General features: G+C 40.0%; 2 protein-coding genes across 4 annotated transcripts in view; one reads left to right on the forward strand and one right to left on the reverse strand.

Moving 5' to 3' along the window:
- The first annotated feature begins 620 nt into the window (after positions 1 to 620).
- On the forward strand, positions 621 to 5,759 carry STARD5 (StAR related lipid transfer domain containing 5). The gene is made up of 6 exons (XM_059823978.1): positions 621 to 710; positions 800 to 849; positions 986 to 1,118; positions 2,582 to 2,699; positions 3,621 to 3,714; positions 4,281 to 5,759. Exons 1-6 carry the CDS (start codon positions 621 to 623, stop codon positions 4,426 to 4,428), a joined length of 633 nt encoding a protein of 210 aa, XP_059679961.1. The 3' UTR covers positions 4,429 to 5,759.
- Positions 5,760 to 8,597: 2,838 nt separating this feature from the next.
- IL16 (interleukin 16) overlaps positions 8,598 to 24,736 on the reverse strand; it is a 32,626-nt gene continuing 16,487 nt past the window's right edge. The window contains exons 7-20 of one of the 3 annotated variants that reach the window (XM_059824025.1): positions 23,656 to 23,770; positions 23,364 to 23,437; positions 23,059 to 23,272; positions 21,880 to 21,997; positions 20,544 to 20,676; positions 19,587 to 19,674; positions 18,357 to 18,832; positions 15,764 to 15,902; positions 13,451 to 14,546; positions 12,756 to 12,939; positions 11,037 to 11,138; positions 10,073 to 10,325; positions 9,047 to 9,172; positions 8,598 to 8,791 (exon numbers count right to left, since the gene is read on the reverse strand). In XM_059824025.1, coding sequence (XP_059680008.1) covers positions 8,598 to 8,791; positions 9,047 to 9,172; positions 10,073 to 10,325; positions 11,037 to 11,138; positions 12,756 to 12,939; positions 13,451 to 14,546; positions 15,764 to 15,902; positions 18,357 to 18,832; positions 19,587 to 19,674; positions 20,544 to 20,676; positions 21,880 to 21,997; positions 23,059 to 23,272; positions 23,364 to 23,437; positions 23,656 to 23,770 — 3,312 coding nt within the window. Of the gene's footprint in view, positions 8,792 to 9,046; positions 9,173 to 10,072; positions 10,326 to 11,036; positions 11,139 to 12,755; positions 12,940 to 13,450; positions 14,547 to 15,763; positions 15,906 to 18,356; positions 18,833 to 19,586; positions 19,675 to 20,543; positions 20,677 to 21,879; positions 21,998 to 23,058; positions 23,276 to 23,363; positions 23,438 to 23,655; positions 23,771 to 24,736 lie in introns of all 3 variants that reach the window. The other 2 variants (XM_059824026.1, XM_059824024.1) reach the window with 2 other exon arrangements.

Consider the following 24,736-nt stretch of genomic DNA (forward strand, 5'->3'; position numbering starts at 1 on the left):
TCAGCCAGAACTGGGCTATCTCCTTCCAGTCGGTTCCACCAAGCCGTGCTGTGCCATGTCGCCAAAGGTTGGACGGAGGACGGGCGTCCCTCGCGGTGTCTCACCCGCCGCCCCGCAGCCCCAGGCCTTGCAGGGGTGTGTGTGACCGGCCGGCATGGCTGCACCGCAGTACGGGGGTGAGCGGGGTGGCCCCATCTTTAGGCAAAAGAACAGCAAAGCCTCGCCCTGGCTCCCCGCCGTCTTTGAAGGCCGGAGGCGACCCGAGTAACGTTTCCTCGCTGCTGCCTGTCGCCTGGTGGCTCCTTTCCCCTCAGGCTGCTGCCCGGAGGCTGCCGGAGGGGAGGCCCGCCATTACCAGCCGCCCGGGAGAGCCAGGCCACGGCCACCGCGACCCCGGGCTGGCCTGGGTGGCCGACCCCAGCCCCGCAGCCGCCCTCTCCCCCACCGTGAGGTGAGGTGAGGCGAGGCAGGCCACCTCCTGCGCGGTGGCAGCCCGGCCCGGCCGGCGGGAGGCCGCGGCCCCTCAGGTGAGGGGGCGGCGCCGCCATCGGCCCACAGGGGCGGTGCGGCGCAGCGCCCTCGTAGGCGGCGGCCGAGCCGCAGCTCCGCCCGGCCCGGCCATGGACTACACGGGGCTCGCCGAGGCGGCGGCCGAGAAGATGGGGCTTTACCGGCGGGACCCCGGCGGCTGGCGGGCCTGCCGGCGCACGGTGAGCGGGGGCTGCGGCGGGGGAGGGCGGCTGACGAGGGGTGGGGGGGCTGGCCCGGCGTGGCGGCTGAAAGCTTCCCCTCCCCTCAGAGCGAGGTTTCGGTTTGTTGGAGACCGTCCGCGGAGTTTGCTGGCAACGTGTGAGTACGCCCGGCGCCCCGCCTTCATTTCCCGAGATGCCGGGGTGCGGGATCGCCCCCCGCGGTGCTGCCGTGGGGTGTTCGGGGCCAGGCAGGGTAGAGCAGCGGGTTTTGGTTTCGTTTCGCCCCGCCGCAGGTACAGAGGAGAGGGGATCCTGCCCGCCAGCCCTCAGGATGTCTGGGAATGCATAAAGCCGGTGGCCGGTGGGCCCCGGACCAAGTGGGACCAAAACGTGAAGGACTTCGAGGTCGTCGAAGCCATCAGCGATGTAAGTTCCTTAAAAACTGTTCCGATGTGATTAATGCAGCGTTGTGTTCGGAAGCATCGGGCTCTGCACGGACCTTCCTGTTGTGCCTCGTGAGACAGCCTGTGTTACGTGTGGGGAGGTAAAAAAGGCTCAAGGAGTTGTACTGATCTGTCTGGATCAGTCTGACAACATGGGGATTGGGGATTTTTTTCTTTTTTTTTTATTTTTTTCTTTTCTTTTCTGTAAACTGCATATATTGTCTTAACGGTTTATCCTTCTGAAAGGAACTACTAATACATTCTTGGCTAAATACTGCATACTGAAATTACCTAAATGTATAACATCAAAGATTTCTGCACTATATTGTTGTTAATGCTGTGAATCAAGCTAAGCATGATTATTTTTAACAAGCTATTTGTGAGGGAAGAGGAGGCTTAGAGAATGCATAGACTTAGCTGAGCAGTGAAGTGTTCATGTCATCAGCTGTTAATTCAGGCCCCGTCTTTCACCATGGCAGCACAGGACACTCAGCACTGCGTGTGTCCTGCTCTGCCTTTAACTGGCTGACTGACCTTGGGACCCAGCGCGTTGCCTGTGTCTCTATCGTTACAGTAGAGATGCTGCACTTGGAGCACTGCAGATGAAAAGGGCTATGTATAAGCAGCAGGTTCTGCTGCTGTGGTTATACAGTCTACTTTTCTTTTCTTTTCTTTTCTTTTCTTTTCTTTTCTTTTCTTTTCTTTTCTTTTCTTTTCTTTTCTTTTCTTTTCTTTTCGTTTTTTGTTTTTAAGCGTGTCAGAACCTTAAAAGTGCATTAGATTTAGATCTCCAAATTTGAAGTGGATGTAGGTGCTTGGAGGCAGCCAGGGTGTGAACACAACCAGTCCCAGGAATGGTCATGGAAGTCCTGGGAAGATTATTTTTCCTGGGGGAACCTTACAGGCATTTAGTATTAATTATAAACTTAAACTTTAGGAATGCTGCAACCTGCTACTTGAAATTCATAGACTTTATCAGACTTGCCAGAACTTATCAGTGTGGTAGAAACCTCTGTTTTGGGGAGCCTGTTACCACAGAGCCTCCGTAGAAGGGGGTGATAGTGTTAAGGTTTCTGCAATGTAATAAATCTGGGTATCAAGTTGTATCTGATGTGATATGGTACTTCCTGAAAAGGAGAAGCATTTTAACTGTCCTGTGAGCATAGATGTGCTAGATATGCTTTTCAGCATCTGTTGTGGTATCTGTCCTTAAACAACCTGGAAGCAACGTCTTACCACTCTGTTTTTCTCAATTAAACTGTCCTTCATGAACACACTGTAGTGCCTTTTGACTGTGCTGATTTGCATTTTGTTCAACAAAGGGTGTAATAGAATTCCTTGATACAGTTTAGGAAGCGTGAATGAAAGAGTACCAGAAAGTACAGGGATTTTTCTGCTGTACTTTTGAAAGCATCAGCTGATATAACTCTGTTTTGTGATTTCCAGACTGTCTCTGTATGCAGAACCACAACTCCTTCAGCTTTCATGAGAATTATTTCACCAAGAGAATTTGTGGATGTGGTACTAATGAAGCGATATGAAGATGGGACAATGCTATCTGCTGGTAAGATACTTGTGTTCTCAACATCTTCACATTATGTTAGGAGATAACCAGCAGCTACCAGAAATACATATAAAATAAAACATAAGTAACATGCTGTTTAGTAGTTGTTGATCTGACCTTGATCACAAGATAAAATATTAGTGGTCCCTTTACATCGTTGTCCTCAGAAGTATGTAAGTCATGTTAACATTCATATAATGATGATATTGTTGGCCTGTGGTTTCTTCTCCTGCTATGCTTTTGAAATTGAGTAGGTATTTCATATACTGTTAAGTTATGGGGTTTTTGTGTGCATGCTTTTATTGTTGATTTTTTAAGAATTTACAGAACTTTCTGAAAGGACTCCTGTTCAGGCTAAATCCTCTTTTAATATTTTCTGCAATGCCTCTAGATTTTGGTGAAGCCATTTAATAAATGTGCCACTCCTGTATGCGGAAATAATTGTTCTTGTGAAACCAAATAGTGCTGATTTTTAAGGGGCTGCCACTGCGTGGAAGGATGTTTCTTTGTTTTTTCACTTTCATCCTGTTGTTTACCTGTTACAAGTCAGTGCTTTTATTGCCCCACTGTTTAGCTGTCCCATTTTCCCATCCTGTTCAGGAATGCCTTGCCAGGAATTTATGTACTTGCTAGTTCCATGAAACTCCCTCAAAGTGTCTTGATGCTTATTTCAGAGCTCAGTAACAACTGCTAAATTCAACACTACTTTGATTTCCTCACTCTGTGGCCAGAGTGGTTCCTTTTAATGGTCTTTTCTGACTGCTTGTACCGACCAGCCCCACACTGAAAAGGTTATACTGCTATTCTTCTTAAATATATTCTCTTTTAGTGAGTTTGCTTCTCAGCTGGTGCTCTTTGTACCAAGAACTATTTCCCATCTCCTGTGAAAATGATTTTTTTCTTGAACACTTTTTCTTACAGCCACCAATGTGGAACACCCACTATGTCCTCCTCAACCAAATTTCGTGAGAGGTTTTAATTATCCCTGTGGCTGTTTCTGTATACCTCTTCCAGGGTAAGAAGAGATCTATTTGAATGTTATGTATTCTAAAGCCCTTCTTATCCATTGTGCGGTGTGTTTATGTGGATATGGCCATATGTGATCTGTAGCCTCTTGGCAATAACATGTTTCTGGCTTCCTTTGACTGCTAATCGTTATGCCTGAGTGCCCTTTTTGTTCTCTTTTTTTGTGCCATGAATTAGTTTCTCTTTATTTCCCAGTGGGAAGTCTTTAATGTTACAGGAACCATCATCATGGTAGGATTCTCGCAGACCTCTTAAGCAGAGATTCAGCAGAACATACAAGTATGGTCTTAATTTTTGGTAAATGTGTATCCGGTTGTTTATTACATTGCCATAATTCATAAACAGAGTGACGTACCTAATTAGGGCCTAGTTTAACTGTAATTTGACTTGTGGGGATAGCCACATTCATTGAAATTTGGAATTAATGTCTGTTGTTTGTTTAAAAAAGAAAGTACTTATACGTATTGTCTGATGACAGATATTTCCAAGAGTCGTTGTAAAGTTCTTAATGCTTTTAAACCACTGCCTATAAAATCACTTGCATTGTCTTTGCAGGGAGCCAGACAGGACTCAACTCCTCAGTTTCTTTCAGACTGACCTTGGAGGCTATCTTCCCCAGACGGTGGTGGATTCCTTCTTTCCAGCTAGCATAGCTGGATTTTACAGCAACCTGACCAAAGCTGTTAAGACATTAAAAGTGTGACAAGACCAATTGCTGACATCACCAGCTGTGAGGGTAGGAGAAAACCTGGCAGCTTGAGGGTAGAAATGAGAAGTTGGCCTACAGGACTTTTCTGCCAGCAAAGATACTTAAGAAAGGTGAAAGGGGTACAATGGATTGAGTAAAGTAATTTTTTGAAACAGTGTTTTCTACTTGTCTCTATTCAAAGCAATGCATTCTTTTTTAATACGGTATCCTTCATTTTCATAATTAGACAAATACCACACCAGAGGCTGGAAGAATCTGGGAGGCAGCACTGGTGGCTGTCTGCGGGGGGAGGATGCACGTACTAGATCGGTTCTTGGCCACGTTTTGTCAGTGTCTATGAGGAGGAGCATTGCTAAAATCAACTTGGCACTACAGCATTAGCCAGGTGCAGGCCAGCCCTGTTTTGTCTCTGAAGCTTCCTGTAGACTCCTGTGGAACAATATTCCTTCCCCAAAAGAAGAGGTAGGTCTTTTACTGCCACCACTCGTAGAGCTGCCTAGATGCTTCAGTGGGTCCAGACCAGCAAATGGTAAAAGCCAGAACAAATGGGATTGTGTGGTGGATTCCACTTGTTTGTTCCAGAAGACTTCGGTACTAATGGTAAATATGCCTTAAGTGGTTTTTTTCTAAATCGAGGTCTAGCGGTGCAAATCAATTCATAGGCCTGTGAGCTGGCAAATAGACACTCTTCCTTTTTCCCCTCTGTACCAAAACCAGTGATTTCCACAATGTCGTGAAACAAACTGCACTGACATAGTGGCAATAGCTAAAGAGGATTAAGCACTTTACTTGCCATTTTTTAAACTGCACTTGAAATGATCATTTTTAACTGCACTTGAATGGGTTTTGGTCTCTTGTGGTGAGAGGTTTTAATGGGTAAATAATCTTTTCTGTAGCTTAGTCTTGACAGGTCATAAGGACATTGCTTTTTCTCTGACTGGTTTGTCTCACAGCACTATCTTGGGAAATCAGCTTCTGATCTTGTGTGCGGTGATGTGTCCAGCTTTACAAAATATTTATGGTGCTGGTTACATTAGGAATGCCAGACATGGCTATGGATTACATAAACTTACAAAAGGAAAACTAATTGCTGAATTAGGAATTTAAATGCAGGTTGTGATTTTAATGCTGTAACTCGATTATTTAACAAGGTTAATATGCTCTGCTTTCTGTCACTGTATTTGTTTTATATTTAGTATAGGGCATGGACTTGCACATAAAGTTTCCCACTGTAAACCCCCCTCTATGAAATAGACTTTTCAAGGAATCAGTTTTTAATCTAGTCTCCTGTGTGTACAAAGATGTAAAAACTTGTATGAGTGTGATGAAATAAATATTTTTCTGCTACATCTTTCTTTTTTCCCTGGATCATCCTTTACAATGCTTCCTCATGCACCTGCTTTGCTATCAAGGAAACATAAGAGCCACTTGGACGTCCAGCATCTCTCTAAATTCAAGGCAATGAGGCAGGGAAAAGCCTTCATTCCCATTTGCACTCCTCACTGAGTGGGGATAAAGGTGTTTTGGTGAGACCGCTCACCCTCCCAACTTCGTTGCCCTTCGCTGGTCCTTATTTCCAAGTCAGATTGCTGCTTTCTGTACTTAAGAAGAGTAACAAATTCACTGAGGAGACAGTTGAGCCCTGATACTACAGAGGCTTATACATATTTAGGTAAATGTGCTAAAGTTGTTAGGCGTAAAGTTCAATAGCTCGGCAAGTCTTTGCAGGATTAGGATTAATTTAATTAGCAAAAAGTTCAAGGAGCAGAGCTCAGGTCACCACTTGTGGTTCCTGCAAATAAACATTTTGTGGGGCTTTTTATTAGCTATTTATTTTTTATATATATATATATTTTTTTTTATTGCTCTGAGCAATAAAGGTGGTAGGTGAGGCTCTTTTTGGAATAAATTAAGGATCCCTTTTTTGAGTGCTCAACACATTCTATCCAGAAGGAATTAAGAGCCCTTAACATTCAGCCTTCTGCCCTGCCAAATTGGAGATGGAAATGTCTTGGCAAAGATCATCTTGTAAGACCTCGGAGAGCTCTCCAGTGAGACATGCTGCCCGTCACACAGGATGTTTTGACTTCTTTTGATCATGGCAGATGCCAGGAAATGCAGAGGCATGCAAAAACTGAAAAACTTTGGAAGTGAAGTGAGAAGAGCACCTCCAGAAAAAAACGAGATCAAACCTGTCTTGGTGGTTCTGTGTCAGTTCTTAAATTGGTGAAAATAAATACCTGTTTCAGCTGAGGACACCTTCAGCAGATGGCATTGAAGTAATTAAGGCATTCTGTGCCATGGCTGTAGCTAGTTCAGTCTCTGTTGTTAAAGTTAGGAAGCTGACCAAAAAGCGTGATCTGTCTTTTACAGGAAATAGCTTTAACAGTGCTAGAGAGTTCAGGCCTGCTTTTCTGTATGGATATCATTCAAGTTTTTCCTATATTGGTGGTATGGGCAAGTGGTTGAAAAATCTTCGAATCTTTTATATGCACCAGGCATTTACTTAGACTTTGTTAAGCCTAAGCCAATAATGCAGATTAAGTTAAGTACAAGAAATTCTACCAAAAAAAATGAAAAATTCAGAGAGTTTCAGGTTGGTACCAGTTAAAAAAATGTACAAAAAGATTCCCTCACACATTTTTCTTCTATTTTGGTTGCTACCCAATTTGTAGAAGACTTGTTGTGAGGATTGGTTGGTTGGTTTTTGGAAAAGACAACTCAATTGGGAAGGTCTTTGGAAGTGTGGGGAAGATGGCTTGTCAAGAATGTTCTTTCAAGGATTCACATAGAGTCGACTTGTGAGGACAGGCCAAAGCAATTTATGTGCCTGGATTCAATTAATACCTTCTGTTGTCTGTCTACTTCCCTTTCTCTCAACTGCTGTTTCTGTGACATTGTGTTAAGCGCATGGAGAATGGCTTCTGAACTCCTGCAGTTTATGGTTTGGTGAAATTAAGTAACCGAAGAAGGGTGTGGCAAATTCCCAACTATGGGAAGGTGAACAGCCAAGGACAATAACTAGTGCAGCCATCTGGCTTTCAACTGGCAAGTCACTACTTCCATCCTGATGTTGCATCTCTCGCTTTAGTGAAGCAGGGAAGACTAAATGGGAGCACAAGACCATCTTGCCATAGATGCACACGCTGCTGCTTGTAGAATTCCTTACAGTGCTTAGAGAGCACTGCCAAAATGCCGATAGCAGCATTTGAAGCATAGATATATCTCCAAGTTATTTAGTGTTTCCAGAATAAACATTTGGATTCAGAACTTTTAATTCGCAAATTCTCTCACTGGTACTTTCCCTTACAAAATTAACAGAAAGACATTTCAAAAAATATGTGTGGTTAGAAAGTAAGAGTGGGTTATAAATGGCCTTGTCACTCTCCTGCTGTAGTTCTCTGAGGCCTCTGGCCAGAGGAAGGTTAGAAAAACCTCCGCTGTATTACCCTCTGCTTCCTGCCTCACCTCCGCTGTATTACCCTCTGCTTCCTGCCTCACCCTTGCAATACCGTGAGACTCTCCGCGCCACCCCCCCGGCCCCATGTTTGTCTGCTGGAGTTGGGATGGCTCTGACATCTGCTAGCAGAAAGTTACCCTAGACAGGTTTTTGACTGTTCTGGCTGTTCTATGGTTTGTAAAGAAAAGCTGGAGTATTCCAGGGCACACTGTCATTTTGACACACAAAGTTGCAGCCCCCTTTCTCTGCCCTTTACACATTCTCTAAGACTTTCCCTTTGCTGCAGTGTTTAGTTGTAGGCTTGTAGACACATTCCTTCCTCCTGGGAAGGTAAGGCAGGGAGCAAGACTTGTAGAGTAGGACTGAAAACACAGAATGTGCTTCTGACGTTTCTTAAGTTAATGGCTTAAAATAGGAGAGTACTATAGCTGTCACATATTTTATTACAACCAGTATATTATTAATAAAATCATTATTTTATAATTCTACACTTTGTAACATCTGTTTCTGAATGTTGAAATAAGAATCATGCACATTTTGTGCACATCTTATTTTATCCCAGACAGCTTGCTCTGTAACTGGCAGTAAGATCATGTGTACTTTTCATATGCACTTTCTGAGTATCTTGCTGTGCTAGCCAAATGGCTGCAAGTAATAAAATCCTTTTTTGTTTGTAATATTGGCAGTAGTCTAATTCCCTCTCTTACAAAGTTTCAGATGACTTCATGGTAACAGAGCTTGGATTCTTCCTCTTGATGATAGCTGTGATGGGCCCATCAGGTAATGCCTTGATTATATTCCATGCTTCAAAACGAGTGAGTCCTTGCATGGCAGTTGTGTGCACTTGTAATAGCTCATCACCGGGCTGAACAGGGCTGCTTTGTTCTAATGCAGTCCCTGGAGAAAGAAAATGAATTTCCTTTAATTCTTTGTGTGGAGGAGTCTTTAACATATCTTTCACTTATTAAGGATCACCAGCATGTTTGGTATAAACCACCTGGTCTCAGCAGGCAACAAATTACTGGCACTGCACAAGATAATGCTGCATTTACAAAAATACCATTTTCATGGGTATAAATCAGCAATCAGTTATGACCTCCACAAGTTTGCATCAGCTAAGAACCTGCAGTGTATGCATTTAAGTGCGTTTACCTTTAAATATCCTGTTGATGGTGATGGGTTTATCTCCATGAAGAGAGCCCTTCCCTCCTTCCAGACTGAATCCTAAACCAGCAGGTGTTTTTTCTAGAGTTACACTGCAGATTGTATCTTCAGCTGCTGGAAACAAATGGAAAGTTAGCAGATGGGCACCATGTAGTCTGAAAAGCTAAAACATCTGTTACAAAAAATGAACTTCTTTTTTTGTTTGCAAAGGCACCATAAACCGCTAAAAGAAACACAAAACTATAACTTTTAATTCCTCTTTTTGTCATTGTAAGGCCCTCTGGGAAGCTAGGGAGAGAAAGTTGTGTTTGAATTCATGGCAGAATGGAAAAATAAAAATGAAAGCTGGTGACGTTTACTAGAACTAGAAAAATCTGTTCGATGTACAAAATCTAAGGTAAACATATTTGATGTTAGTTATGAAATTGTTATCAACTACAAAGCTGCTGAAGTTTATTTGCAGTATGTAAATAAAGCTACAGATCTCCAGATTATGCTTTAGGAAAAAACCCGACAAAAATATCTTAAGAATGTGAAAGTTTCTGCAAAAATCTGACCTTGCTATGTTTCAGATGTAGCCACCTGCTATATCAAACAATAACACATTGTTTGTTCAAACCAAAATTCTCCTTCACAGAGAAAAAGTCTTGTAAACTAAAATCTAATAATATTAGAATAAAGAATCACTGTCTGCTGAGTTGTCATTATACCTTCAATTACATGCGTTACTACAATAATAATCTTTATATGTCTACAGAAATTCGTACAGAGGATCACACTTGGTTTTTTTTCAGAGGGTTCCTTTATTTTACAAACCCATTAATTCTTTCCCTTTCTAACAAAGTTATTCCAAATGTCTGTTTCAGGAATGTTTTATTAACCATTCGCTCTCTAATCATGGTTCTCAGGTTTACACAGTCAGTGCTGAGCTGCTTTATGAACACCCAGGATTTCAGGTGATGAGTAAACACTTGGTGGGTGGGGCTGCAAGGTAATGCCACTGCATTTACTCACCAGACTCTTGTGAGGCATCACTTGCTACTGAAGATGTACTAGAGTTGATTGAAATGTTGAGATTTTTTTCTCCATCTTTAGGTTTTCTAGTGACAACAACAGCTTGTCTGGGTTGTCGAGCCTGTCGCATGATTGCTGAGGCATCGTTGTGAGTCGCACCTTTAAGAGACTTTCCATTAATGGATAGTACTTCATCTCCTTTCTGAATAGTTCCTTCCTGAGATGCTAGTCCGTTGGGAAACACTTTGTGAACCTATTGAAGAGCCCAGTCACCACACACACACAAGGAAACAGGGAAAAAAGGACAAATCACTAAATCACTCACTTAACACTTTTTACCATGTACATTTTCCATCTTTGCCAGCAACAAGTTGCTTCTAGCATGTTTCAGAACTGAAGGCTGAATAAATTTGTGCAGAGAAGTTCTCCTGGGCACAGCCCTCCTCAAGCAGCTAGGCAATCTGTTTAGCCCCAGTATCAGATGGCCAAAGCCTTGCTGCCCATGGTATGTACCTCACCTATGCTACTTCCTGACCCTCTCGCTGTTCTGGTAGTGGGAGGAAGAAGGCGTGAAGCTAGTCTCCAGCTTCCAGACCCCTTACATGTCTACGCACTCACCTCATTCCTCCTGACCACCCTGCATGGTCTTCCATAAGCATGTGAGTAAGGTGTTGGTTACTTCCTGCTGAGTGAGGGCTGTGTGCTCTGCCTTGGCTTTCAGAGCTGTTGGGGCGCATGGTGCCCCAGGTAACAGGACACCACTGCCAATCACCTGGAGAGGGCAGCTCTGTGCAGGAGGATGCTGTTTTTACCCGTTAAGACTATGATTCTTCTGACCCTAGTGTACAGCTGCCTACTTTGATTATGCCAAAAGCCAACCTCTGTAGTAGAAAACCAGGAAGTTTATATATTTTTAGATAGAGTAGTTGGGTTTGGAGTATTTTTTAAGAAAGATGCTACTTACGGTTATCACTTTGTTTTCTAGATCAATTCCCCCTGCCAGGCTGAATCCAAGCCCACTATCATCATCTTTATGCAAAATTGTAACATGAATATCATCAAATTCCTAGGCAGAGAAAGAAATAATGTCAAGAACTTCCCAATAGATGTATGTCAAGGTGATTGGAAAATCAGCATGTTTTCTTTTTGTCCATTGTGCGTTTTATAACGAGACTTAAGTGGCATATATGTAATACATGTTTAGTATTTGGTTTTGATCAAATTTACCTACCAATTACCTATTTTACAAAATGCTATTCTGTGTCTAAAATTGTTCTGATTTGGTAAACAGGTTATCAGTTGGATCTGGACCATAAATTGACTTCTATTAAAGAGTATAGATATGTACTGTAGAAACAGAAAATATTGCTGAATCATGTTAGAGGGCCTTTTCATTGAAAAAGTGGAAAAATAATTTGGCATACAACTTACATGGACATAAGTGTCACAGCTTACAAAATTGTTTCTCAGTCTTATTTTTATTTTTTAACAATATTCTAGTAACAGACAGAGTAAGCTGTCTCTGACTGTGTTATCCCAAAGATGAGTTTGTATAAGGTAACAACCTAGTTTCTTAAGGAAACATGGCTTTCTTGACCACAATTTCACAATCATTTTCAGTATGTGCGCAATTGTAGTTGCATCTTTTGGTATTGTGTCTTGTTTCTTTCCACAATTGAATCCACTGGCCAGCTGCAACCAGGCAGAGGGTATGTGCTGCTCAGAGATTCTCCTGAAAATTCCATGAAAACAGTTGACTTGATACGAGAGAGGCTAATGTCCCATTGAGGTCAACACTGCAACACAGCTTTTACTGCTAATCAGACTAAAAATATCAACATGGGATGTTGACAAGAAACACAAATCGATACAAAACCTGGCTTTCATAAATTCTGCTTGTCAGACCGCTTTTTGATTGCAACACACTAGCAAAGTTTGATGTAGTCAGTAAGAATTTGTCTGACATGAGATTGTGTCTATCTATCTAGTATTCTGATAGGCAGACATGAACTCTCTACCTGTGCTCCAAGCAGTGCAGTCACAAACTAGGACTAACCTGGGAGACATGCCACTGCAGTTAGCTAAGAGGCAAAAATTATATTAGCTTAGGCTCGTTGGTGCGTCATTGCAGTTACATTGCTTTTGCACAGGTTGGAGCATCTTAACACAGAGAGCATGTAGCTGCCAGCAGAAGCTGAACTGTTTTCAATGTAGAGCTCTGGATGTTATCTGCTTTTTCTTTGAGTGTGAGCAGTCTTTAAAAGTCTTTACTGTTCTGGAATGCACACATTTAACCTTGATTTTGACTTATTCTGAGTTTTATTGCAATCCTAGATGAATCCAGTAAGACTGAAGGTTGCTCAGTATCCTAAAAATGAGGCATTGGGCATCTCAGACTGGCAACCCAAATAAAAAGAAAGGCCTCCAAAATATCAGTGCCTACTTCTGCATACCTACGCCTTACCTGCTGAATAACTGTAATCCCATTGGTTAAATGGGTATTACTCTTGCTTAGTTATCTTTGAAGACTTCAAGATTTTTGATCAAAAGAGCTAAACGTTACTACTGGTACATATTCAGATGACTGTTTTATCTGTTATAATGTCAAGTTGCAAAGATTAACCAGGCGCATCCACTCCACAGCTTTCTGAAAATCATGCACAAAAAGAAAAAGCAGATTTACCTTTAAGGTTGCTTCATCTAGCGATTTGACTTCCTCTATGAGCTTTGCTAACTCTTCAGGGGAAAGCAGAGAGATGACAGACTGCCCTGACGCACCAGATGCTTGAGGTGAGCCGTGTTCCTGTTTCTCTTCCTCTTTCTCATTGTCTGTTAGGCTTACAGTATATTCTCTCAACTCGGAGAGGCTGTCCCATTGTGACCAGAGTGAAAAAGAAACACTGAGTTATGAAAGAACATACCCACAAAAGCATAGCACAGATGATTTTGGAGCAGTTGTCTTTTGATCTTTCTAGCATTTAATTGGGGTGGTAGCTCCTATAATGAGTATTATAAATACATACAAATATAAATTAATCATGTTAGCCTAACAGAAGTAGGGTCTACCACATAAAAGAATAGGAATAATCTCTTGGCCCCAGGCAAAAAACAAACTTAAATCTCCTTTATCATGGAGATGCTAGAAATAGTCCTCCTTAAGTAGGAGGAAGTTTGAAATATACATGCACTTATATAATACAAATTAAAAACAAGTGTAACAGTCATGTGAGTCATTCAACCTTTGAGTTCCAAGTTCTTAACTTCGTCTGTGCTTTACTGTTGTGTGCTACTACCTTACAATGTTAACCTGTCAGTGGATCAGCACAGATGCTCACCAATGCTATTCTGCAAATCTGATTTTTAAATATGGTATCTTACTTTAGCGAAAACCCAGCGTCCAGGTGATGATTCTCACTGGCAGGTGACAGAGAAGTCCCGTCCTCCTCCACAGAGGACTGAGACAATGTGTCCAGAGTTTCCCATGCACTGTTGCCAGAAAAGGCTGGAGACTGAGGAAGGCAAAGCAAAGATTTCATTAAAGCAGATGACACCTGGTTACTGATGGAATAGATTTTGCTATACTTCTCATCATATAGCTTCATCATCTCACAAGACTGGGTAGCAGTAAGTGGGAAGCTTCGTGATCTCAGGCTGTGTGCTTTTGCTACCGATACAAGATGGGAAGTTGCAATGGCTTCTGTAGTTATGAGGCCCGAGGAATTTTCAGTGTTGTCATTGTTGCTTTTTTCTGAGCTAGCCACAAGGACCTCCCTGGGAGAGGAAGGTCTATCCAGGCTCTTTGTACCCATGACCACTGGTGACTTTGACTGTTGTTGGCTAGTTTCACCATGTTGGGGAAAGTCTTGGTTTAAATGAGCTGGAGCTGCTTCTGACCCTGTTGAAATGGGAGAGTGTTCTTTCTGGACTGATGGTTTCAGGCTAAACCTTCGGTGTGTTTTTTCAGGTGACTGTGGAGCACTCAAGGATTCAAATGAGCTTATTCGTTGTTTTATTGATGATCCCCTAGGAGAGACACGGGATAAACTGGATTGCAGTTCTTTGCTGGAAATACTCTCAAGGTCAGGAGGACTTTGATCTGCCTGTGTTTTTAGATCTGAATTTGCTTTCCTCAGTCCTTTCAGACTTTGGCGAAACCAGGCTGGCTTAGGCGCAACAGGAGGACCCTTTTTCACACTGTCATTTTCGTCTGATTTTAGCACTTTTGAACCGACTCTTTCTGATTCTGATTTCTTCATAACTGTCTCTGAGCTGCTTCGATTTTTATTCTCTTTCTTTGTGTCAATGCCAGGTTGCAAATCTAAGTGGACATTGTCTTCACTCATGGTAGGATTAAATAAGCTTTTTATGCAGTCGGAAATTTTAACCCAAGGGTCTTCTGTTGTTGTATCAAGACTATAATCTACCCGTGCTTGTCTTCTAAGTATAGGCCTTTGTATTGATGAAAGTGAATTCCCTGTATTAGAGAAACATTGATTATAAACCAGCCTCCTTCTACTTCTCCTTCTGCATCCCTTATCTATGCATTGCTATTAATTCATTAAATTTGAATTTCATTCCAGCCTCCAACAGGTATTTTTTAAAGTTTCTAAAAAGTTTAAACTTTTTTTAAAATTCACAACTCTCGATCTACAAGTTCCGATTCCTGACACTGAAATTAACTGAAAAAAAAAAGGCTCCTCCATGCTTATATACTAGATCCCTTTTCTAAAGGGCCTGCAACTTCTAAAGGTAACCTGAAATTCTGGGGTGTTGAAGTCATGATATAGGCTATAACAGTTAAAATAGAAGGCTAAAATTGCAGTGTTTGCTGCCTGGTGAAAAAGCTGCTGTTACAGTAAATTATTTAAAAAATTCTTTTTTTCTTTCCTACCTTTATAACTATATCACGCTCGAAAGGGAATCTCCCATGAAAATCTTTGATTAATGTTTATGCTTCCTTAGATTTATGCAGACATTTCCAGTTACATTTTTCTAGTAAGAAAAAATTAAATTCTAATGTAGGAATATTTTTTATATCACAGACTGATTAAGCATTTTAATGTTAGACATGGTAGAGCTGAATGGCAGCAAATCTTTGTGCAGTTGCAGTTACTGTTATCTGCTTCAGTGTAAAGATTTATTTTTTTTTTAAGGCACCATTATTTTTTTTAATGATCTGAGCCAGAAGTTACAGAATTACATAAGGGTTTAGGTTGTAAGAGACCTTTTGAGATTGTCTAGTTCCCTTAAAACTAAGTTTCCTTAATTTTAACTAGCACAACAAGACACTAACTTCTTAGCAGTTTGTACCCTTGCAATACTTGAGCCTTGAAACTATGCATAAAAGTGTCCTTTAGAAATGCTAAAACTAACCTTTAATATCAAATTTTCAATATAAATAAGCAGTTTCATCTGAAGAAATACAGCAGTAGTATACCTATCCATTTTTTATAATTTTTATAATAATTTTTTTATAATAAATCATCTGTTATGCTTCTTTTGATATAGTTTCCACTTTTTTTCAAAGATTAATCAATAATTTGAAATTTCAGCTGTTCACCCCCAAAATTTACAAATATGGATTGAAGTCCACATTTAAAGAGAAAGCTGAAGCCAGCTTCATACCCATTTTGGAATCCAAAATAAATGCTAGGTTCAGCTGCAAAAAAAAGTTCATGGAATCAAACATACCTAAGTTTGCTTTTCTTTCTTGATCTCTGCCTACTGGAACAGCAGTTATGTGTTCAGTGTCATATGCTGCAGGAGAAGTGGTAAAGATACTGTGGGTTACATCAGTTTGATGTCCCTCTAGCATTGGTTCTCCAACTTCCTGCTGAACAAACAGGAAATAGAAATGTGTCAGAATGTAATGACACAAACCACACTATATATGAATCTCAAAAAAAAAAGTCTTTTCATTTGTTTTTAATCTGAAAAGAAATATTGAACAGAAATCAAGCTTTCACTTCTGCTTGGGATGTAACCCTCATAGGACTTAATTTATTCTATATTTCAAGAGTGCTGGCATGATATTTTATGGTTACACTTGTAAACAGGCTGTGAAAAAATGTAATTAACATCTCAAAAATTTAGTAATGAACTTTATAATAAATTAAAAGACTGCCTACTATAATTTAAAATTTTTGCAAAATGAACCATTCAGCAGACTTTTGCAAACCAGTCAAGCAATTTTCCTCTAACTTCATATTAAACTCTGTTTTCTGTTGAAGCCTGTTGCCCTTAAGCACAAGCTAGACAAGCTAAATCATTACTGCAGCTTCAGAGCTCTCCCTTTCTTGTTTTTGGCTGGAAACACTGGGTGAAAGGACTAGTCTGAGGTTGCAGTAAATGCCACCCTCAACATCATTAACACATGCTCTGGAATTCCTTGATTTCTTTGTAACCAATGATACCAAGTTACCATCCGCTCTGCTGTGACACTGGAAGCGTGCTCTGCTCCAGGATTGCTAATAGGAGCCAAAACCAAACAGGACAGAGGGTGAAGGTCTAGAAACAAACAAGATTTTCCTGAAAAAATCGGTAATTGAACAATTTCTTAGCTTTTCTGTAATGAGGTGGTGTTTGTTATGCAACTTTCTTATTCTAAGAAAACCTTTCTCCATCCCCTGTTTACTTAGGGTCCTTCTTGAAAGTTGCATTTGTGTTCTGTTGCTGTTAGATGTGGACATCAGACATTCAGTAAGTGAAGTAGCCGATTTGGAAGTTCTATGAACAGGCAGATTGATATTACTCTTTACTGATGGCAGTTATACCTACCTTTTTATTGATGCAGTTTAAAGCACAGTTGAAAATATTAATTAAGCATTCTTGGTAATGAAAAAGCAACCTCACAGTCTGCAGAACCCCCACATAAAACTGTGGTATGCAGGCCTCAAACTGACTAATACAAAATGTTTGGGGAATAAAGGTTAAAAAAAAAAAAAAAAAGGCAGTAATAAAGCCTTCTCTTAATGATCTGAAATACATTCTGACAAGAAACTCTCTCTCCTGGGGACTTAAAGGAGCTATTGCCCTGAGATACAGAGTGTCTTACTAGAGGAAGTTATCTTCATTAACAGAGCTTGACTTCTCATAGACTTTATTGATTTATTTTTTTCTCCATACCATTTAGCATAACTGAGTACTGAAGAATAATAAGTTGTATGCAGTGATAAGTTCAGCAAGTACTTACTTCCCTGGATTTTACTTCTGAAAGGTTATTTTCTAGTAGCTGTTGATGAATATGTTTCTACTGCTCCCTTCTTAGGGGATGGTAAAAGAGTGACCTTACATGACGTGCTGAATTGAAACTTTCTTGGATATTAACCTTATGCGTGGACTTCAGTCTGAGCGGTATCATTTTATTTTGATCTCTGCAGCTTGGGGACTGTGGGGGGGTTTGTTTGCATTGCATTGAGATCTGCTCATTTCTGCTGGCATATTACTAAACCCAGGGGAAAGGGGTTTCATTTTTAAACAAACCACAACTTTGTTTGAACATGCAGATCTCACAGTCCCTCACACTCATGCAAATGTGAAACTGTCTTTCTGTTCTACCTTAGATAAGAGAGGGAACTAAAATTTAAGTAACGTACAAATACATACTCAGTTTTCAAATACTGTAGCTCATCAACAAATTTAAATTGCCTCACAATTTAAATGAGTTTATTTAGTACCTCCTGGTCTCAATAAATCTATATGAGCCCAAGACTACCTGCTGTACGTAATGTTAGTGCTTTCTTCCAGTAGAAGCAAGGGAACTACTGAAACAAAGAAATTGTTTCACAACTTCTCCACTTCATAAGTGATTTGACTCTGTAATTGTCAAGGTTAGGATCAACCATACCAAGCTGACATCAGAGGCTGTGCAAATCCTTCAGTCCCAGCCCAGAGTACATCGCTGTTCCAGTCGCACTGGAACCAGAGCGTGTCCGATACCGCCAGTGGCGCATGTTCATGAGGAATGACAGTGAGGGACTCAAATTCATTATTGCTGCTGCTCTCGCTGGGATTTTAACTCTGATTCCTTGATAAGGAAGAAAATTTCCTTCAGGCACTTCTTACCTTAGTTTGAACATCACGTTTTGACCGAAAGTGGCTTCACTAAGATACATACGTTATTTTCAAAACAGAAGGAGCCTCATCCCCTTCCCCCAGTCTTCCAATATTTATGCACTCTTTCTCTTTCTTCCCTGCCTTTCTTCCTGCCACCACATAAAGTCACTTTGCCTTCCTCCTTCCCCTGCCTCACAAATATGCAAACACAAGAAAAATTTTACTTTACCTGAATGCTTGCAGAAGGTGATACAGCCACTTCCGATAGAAGCTTTTCTTTTCTGTCTGCGTTACACTGGTCACTACATGTACAGTCTTGCTTAAAATATTTCCTTGGTGGAGGTTTGGGCTTTGATGATTTAGGTTTTCTAACGAGGATCTCTGATGATTTCTTAGTGTTTTGCAAGGGTTGACCTCCCTCACTACAAGTAGGAGGGGAATTTCTCTCTGAATTATTACCAGACAACGAGTACAGCAGGCCAGGCTGTCTGGTAATTGGTACATCAATGCTATGTACTCTTGCTTTCAAGTCAATCAGTTGGTATGCAGCACCATTACTACATGAGGACCTAGGGTTGTAGCTGCTGTCACTGCTGGAGCGGGTCATTAGCTTCTGTGTCCTGCGGTTGCCATGAGCAGCATTCCTTTCAATATGTTTTTCACATGGGTGTCTTCCATGCCAGCTCGTTTCTAGTTTTTTAACACCTGTATCAGGAACATGTTCAAAATGTCTATTCAAATACATGCAAAGTGCTTACTTCTAAGATTCAGCTGATTAAATTTGCAGCTAAATACCATCATAGTTTGATGCAAAGGTATGATTTATGTATTAAAGGCTTGTAGATCAAAGAGTCAACAGTTACATTCTTGGACAGCAAAATAATGTTACGTTTTCCTTATAAATATATACACATATATATATGTCAGCAGTATCATTTACTGATGATGATTCTGTTACCTTTGATCCTTTAGAAGTAATGAAGACACTAAAAGGAGTATCATTGCAATATGTTACTGTTGGAGGATGTCATAGCTCAACTGGGCAAATAGCTCTAACCATGACTGCATATGTCTTTCCTCACAAGGGGATTAACCAGGTGTTTGTTCCCAGGACATCACCAGCATTGTGCAGTTCCTTGCTACCATAAGTCCTGTCACTTACTGACAGTTGTTTGAAAAGCTTTAAGCACAGGTTATGAATTGGAAAGGATGAGCAAGAGCGAGTGGAAGTTTGCGCAAAAATTTTTGCTGGTGATCAGACAGATGTGGTCTTTCCTCATCACTTTGGTAATGTATCTGAGGAGGCACGTTAGGAGCGCTGTCCTGTGAGGTTTCCTCCTCTTCCTTTCTGTTCTGGGTTACTTGACTGTTACCAAGCATTCAAATACAGCATGTACTCATCCTATATAACATTTAAGTCAAAATTACCACGTCTCAATGAATGCATTTATTCCCTTACCTTCAGTACTCCATTGGTGTCTCTCCTTTCCAAATCTGTTGTTTTCCACAGCTTGTGCAACAGCTTCTTTTAGCTGTTGCTCAGACACCTAGGAAATATCATGCCGTTATACTCCTATGAGATTGCTGTGGGGTGAGTAACATTTAAACGTTTATTCCTTTCACAAAGATTTCCAAGTCCTGCAAGTGTTCTAATGGAAATGAATAGACCTAGTTATATCACACATCAGTTAATTTTAAAGCTAAGTAAGTGCATACTTATTATATTTGTATATATTCCAGTATAGCCGAAGTATATCTATGGATATGCTGTTTATATTGGGTTTTTAGATAAAATGATCTAGATCTTTCAAAGATAAATGTTTGTTTGCATATTTCAGTAGAAGTGGAGTTCTGCATTTACCAGTATAAGATAATTTAATACTATGTTTTGATGATAAATTATGCAACAATTTAAACTTGATAATCATTTATATGGTATTTGGTGTTAGGAAGCATTTTGTAGAAAAATTTTGCAAGAATATTTTACTTTAATATTAATTTAATTATACATATTGGCTGGGCAAGACCTAAATTCTAATTACTGAAAGATGGGTGTATAAACATTTCTTTCTTTTTGGGGGGTATATTCCCTCTTTCAAATTATTTTCCTATTATTGGGAGTTCTTTCTCAAATAAGAAATATATTTTGGTTTATTCCTTGAATGTTATTTCTGTATTTTCCTTATTCACAGCACAGAAACGCATGCAAGACTGTCTTCAGTGATCTTCAAATCTTACATGATTATATTTAAGACATATCTCAGGTTTGTTTGTGTGCAGCGATGCTTATAAAGAGATCAGCATCTTTGTTATCAACATTTTTCCACCTGTTTTAGATTAGCACCTGCTTCCTCACCTAGTCTTAGTTCTCAATATGTGCTTTATTGAAAGTCAGAAAGAATACAGAGTGTGCTACCTGTGGTTCAGGGTGTCTGCTAATAATAATCTGAACTGCACCAGGATCACAATGGCTCAGCACAGCATAAACTTCATTAAGAGTTGTATTTTGTACTGAAGCTTCGTTAATTTCAATAATTTCATCTCCGCACCTACAGAGATATTAAAAAAAGAGAGAAGATGTAAACAAAACAGGTCGTCTTTTTCTCCCAACCTTGTCTCACCTATGTGAAAATACACAAAAAGCAAATTCATGTGGTTGACCTCTAATTTGATTACAGATTAAGTCATTATGTCTGTCTGTTTCTGTTAAAGAAAATGGAATGGGAATGAGTTGGACGTCTAAGATTTTTTGATCTAACTGCCTTGTTGCATGCAACCTTTGAGCTTTCTTCATGTTCAGCTATGCACACTTTGTGTCTGTGATCTTTCTGCTGTATGCAGCTCAGCTGCTGCTTTCACCTACATCTTCCTTCCTTCCTTTCAAGTTAACACTTCACTTTTCACGTCTTTATGGTCTGCTAGTATTATTTAAGGTCAGAAAGGATGTTGTGTTTCTGCTACATATGAATAACTTGTTAATAGAAAAATTCTAGTGACGAACTATTGTAATCCTGCTGACTGCTGGACTGAATATTTCTAGATGAAGTCCAAATTTGTCCCACGTGGAAACTGAGACTGCCCTTCTCTGCTGTACTGCAAATACCCACATACATTAAGAGGCTGACTGAAGGCACTGATTCATATAATACAAACTTTCAAAAAGTGTAAGAACACAGTTCTTTCAGCTAAAGCCTTAGGCATGTAGAGAGGAGGGATACAGAGCCCCTAAAGTTAAATCAAAAAGCCTTCACTGAAAATGCTGTGTTCTGTTCAATTCTAAGTATGTTCAACACCACTAATTGGTCATAAATCTTACAAAGTGAATTTCTACACTCCCACTAAAGCTCATTTCAGCAAATCTGTATGTCTGTGGGGCAAGAAGGGGTAGAATTTGAGGAGCTTGTGTCAGGAAAAACTGGTGCTCAAACAAGCCACAATATGCTGTATGTTTGGGTTTTTCCAGATACTTTCTCTTTTGGAAATCTCCTCCAGGAAGCACACTATATGCTTGTCTAAGACCCCCAAAGCTAGCCCAGACTGGACAAGAGACAATAATTTCACTGGGTTGCTATATATCTGGAAATCCCCCATATCCTAAATACGCATGCTCAAACCCTCAGAATAGCACATGTGCTTTACACCCAAAACTCCCAGAAAGCACTAGAATTCCTGCCCAAACAGGTCAAAAATAAACCCTAAAACAGAGCAATGAAAAACTTGTGGCATAAGACAGACACTCTTTCTCATCCTACCTGAGTCTCCCATCCATATGTGCCACTGAGCCTGGTGAGAGGGTGTGAATAAAAATCCCTGAAATACACTGGAAATAGGGAATGCTACATAATCCGATTCCAAGGCCAACACCTGGCTCTGAAAGAATTAATAATAATAAAAGAAGACATAAGAAGCAGTCAAAACAAGCCATTGGAGAGACCTTTTTTAAAACTGTCTTCAATTTAACATTTTTTTTTCTATACAAACCAGCAGAACCTAAGCCTTGTGTTTGATATTAGCTGCTGCTCCTACTGCTTTTTTTTGTTGTTGTTTTCTGGGTTTTTTTCCCCCCTCATGATTAAAGTTAGTGCACACCAATATTGCTTGTGGGGTTCCAAGATTTTGTTTTGCAATTCATTACTGGTGTGTCACAGACACAATGCAATGCAGGTTTATTTTGCAAGATATCTGTCATTACAGAAGAATTCAAATGACTTTACAAGGAAACAGAATAGAAAAAAAAAAACCCAAAAATTAAGGAAGAAAAAAAACACGAACAAAAATTAAGGATGTATGGTTATTGTTTGCTATATTGCCTCAATCCCGTTTCTGTTTTATATAATACAGCTTAAGATTTTTGTGAATTTACTGTCTTTGCTCTGGACAATCACTCTGACGTCAGATCCCATACTGTGTGTTCGGTAAGTCATACTGTTACCTCATAAAGACTTTGCTTTGTTTGTTGCTTTGATGTTCCCATATCTAAATGTTAATTTCATTCTGCCAGTGGTTGTTTATAAATAGAAGATTATGACAGTTGGAGAGGAGGTTAAAGAACTACAAGAAGATATAGATATGTATTTTATTTGTTTTTAAGCCTTTTCAAGAATTAAATTAACTGCTTGCATAATTATGGGTGCTTTGCATAATCTGCTTAATAATTGGTAGTTGTTGCCCAGAGGTTTACTTTTTCCCATGAAGGATATGAATGTGACTCTAATGCTGGAGTGAAAAAAAAAAGGATGAATGATTGGCTCTTGAGGACAGATGCTGTTCAAAATCCTGCTGTTGATAGGAAGTTGTTAGCACTGACAGGCACCAAGACTTAGTTCAGGAAAAGAATCAGGTTAGTGAGGAAAGACATTCAGAGAGCAAACAAACAGTGTTTTGTCAATCAGTGCCCTGTTTGTCAGTGCTCTGTTAATTTTATCACTTACCTTTGTTTAGGGTAACTTCCATTATGACCCTGTCATTGGGCTTTGTAGCATTTAATGAGAATGCTGCACTTTCTGAACTGAAAGAGCTGTTTTCTTTGGTTATGCATGTGCTAGAGCTCAGTGACTGACACAAGTGGGGTGACAGACAGCTGGAAGCAGAATGAGGCGTACTGAAACTTGTCCTGACTGTAAGTGTCAGAAGACCCTTTTTGGCCTGCTAGAAAGAAAAGGTAATGAATGAATGGGTTGAGTTCATATGCACATTGTGTAAAGACAGAAATTGTTCTGGAAGGAGAGTACGTAACCTTGAATTTTTGCAAAGCATCATAATGTGTTAATCCATGCATGGATTCTCCGTTCAGTTCCAGAATTTCATCACCTGTTTTTAAGGAGAAAAAATGTACTATGTTACTATTACTGTATTGTACAGTAAGTTACATGATACATATATGTACATGAAAGGAGTCTTGCAAATGCAATAATGGATGCAGGTGTAAAAGTCACTTATGGCTTATTTCAGCTTCACTTTAATCTGCCTTTAGGTATCATTCTTTGGGAATCTGGAGTGGGAAAAGGGAGAGAAGAGGGATTTCCCACCTTCTTGTAGCCTTCCATCAGCAGCAGCAGCTCCACCAGGAAAGATGGTTTTGACATAGATGCCTATTGGTCCATAAATGCTGTCTTTCCCTCCAACAATACTGAAGCCCAAACCCTAATTTATGGAAGAAAAACAGTGTGTGAGTGCCCATGTTCAGTTCTCATACTCAGTTTTTTCTGCATTACCTACATGGGCAGTACTAGTCAATGGAGTAGTATAATCCATGACAAAATAGTCAATCACATGCCAGTAGTAAAAACAAAGGAAAATTTCAGTGGAACACCATCATGATTTTCTTTTTGTTCGTTGCAATCTATTAATTCACTGTTCTAAACACACAGGAAGGTATCTAAATCCTTCTTTTTTCCCTTGAATCCCTTGAGAGACTAATTTATCTGTTCTTCTCCTTAACTTCCTCTCCCATAAATGAGATTGATAAAAACACCATATAAGATCTTGATACTACTACTAATTTCAGACACACAGATGGAGATCTTGTGGAGATATCTCTCTCTTACCCTCTACCAAACAGAGTTAATGTGTGTTGTAAGTTTAAGCAACACCAGTAGACCTTCGTAGATAGATACTGCTCATCGACTTATTCTTTGTCCTTCCTCCCCTTTTATAAAAAGTCAAACAATACCTGCTACCCTTAGAAGGATGTTGCAAGACTAATTCACACTTCTGAAGTCATTTAATGTCGCTCAAATGAAAAGTAAAAGTACTACACTGATGACATCCTCACAGGCTCCCAAAATACAGACAGCAAATTATTATTTTGTAAATTATGATGATGACCATACTTCATAGAATGATTTCTGACAGTCATCTCACAGCTTAAGTAGTTATAAATAAAATATTAAATATTTTAACTGAAAAGGTTATTAATGAACAAATTCAGAATGTTATTCAATGAGTTCAAAAGCTACGTGTTTAAATTCATAGCTTCTGTATTCTCTTTTAAAACATCTTCAGTGACATTACTTTTGTAGGCACAACTATCTTCCATCTTTCTCCAGACTTTCCTGTGGTTTTTTGCAAATGTTTATTTTTATTGAGGTTCTGTGTGCTCCTGGTAGC

The sequence above is a fragment of the Gavia stellata genome, chromosome 13 (genome assembly GCF_030936135.1).
Source record: "Gavia stellata isolate bGavSte3 chromosome 13, bGavSte3.hap2, whole genome shotgun sequence".
Classification (NCBI taxonomy): Eukaryota; Metazoa; Chordata; class Aves; order Gaviiformes; family Gaviidae; genus Gavia; species Gavia stellata.

Bases quoted from the DNA above. Each gene is read 5' to 3' on its own strand.
- STARD5 (XM_059823978.1), top strand. From the start codon at position 621: ATGGACTACACGGGGCTCGCCGAGGCGGCGGCCGAGAAGATGGGGCTT. The intron at 711-799 runs GTGAGCGGGGGC...CCCTCCCCTCAG, and splicing joins GGCGGGCCTGCCGGCGCACG to AGCGAGGTTTCGGTTTGTTG. The intron at 2,700-3,620 runs GTAAGATACTTG...TTTTTCTTACAG, and splicing joins TGGGACAATGCTATCTGCTG to CCACCAATGTGGAACACCCA.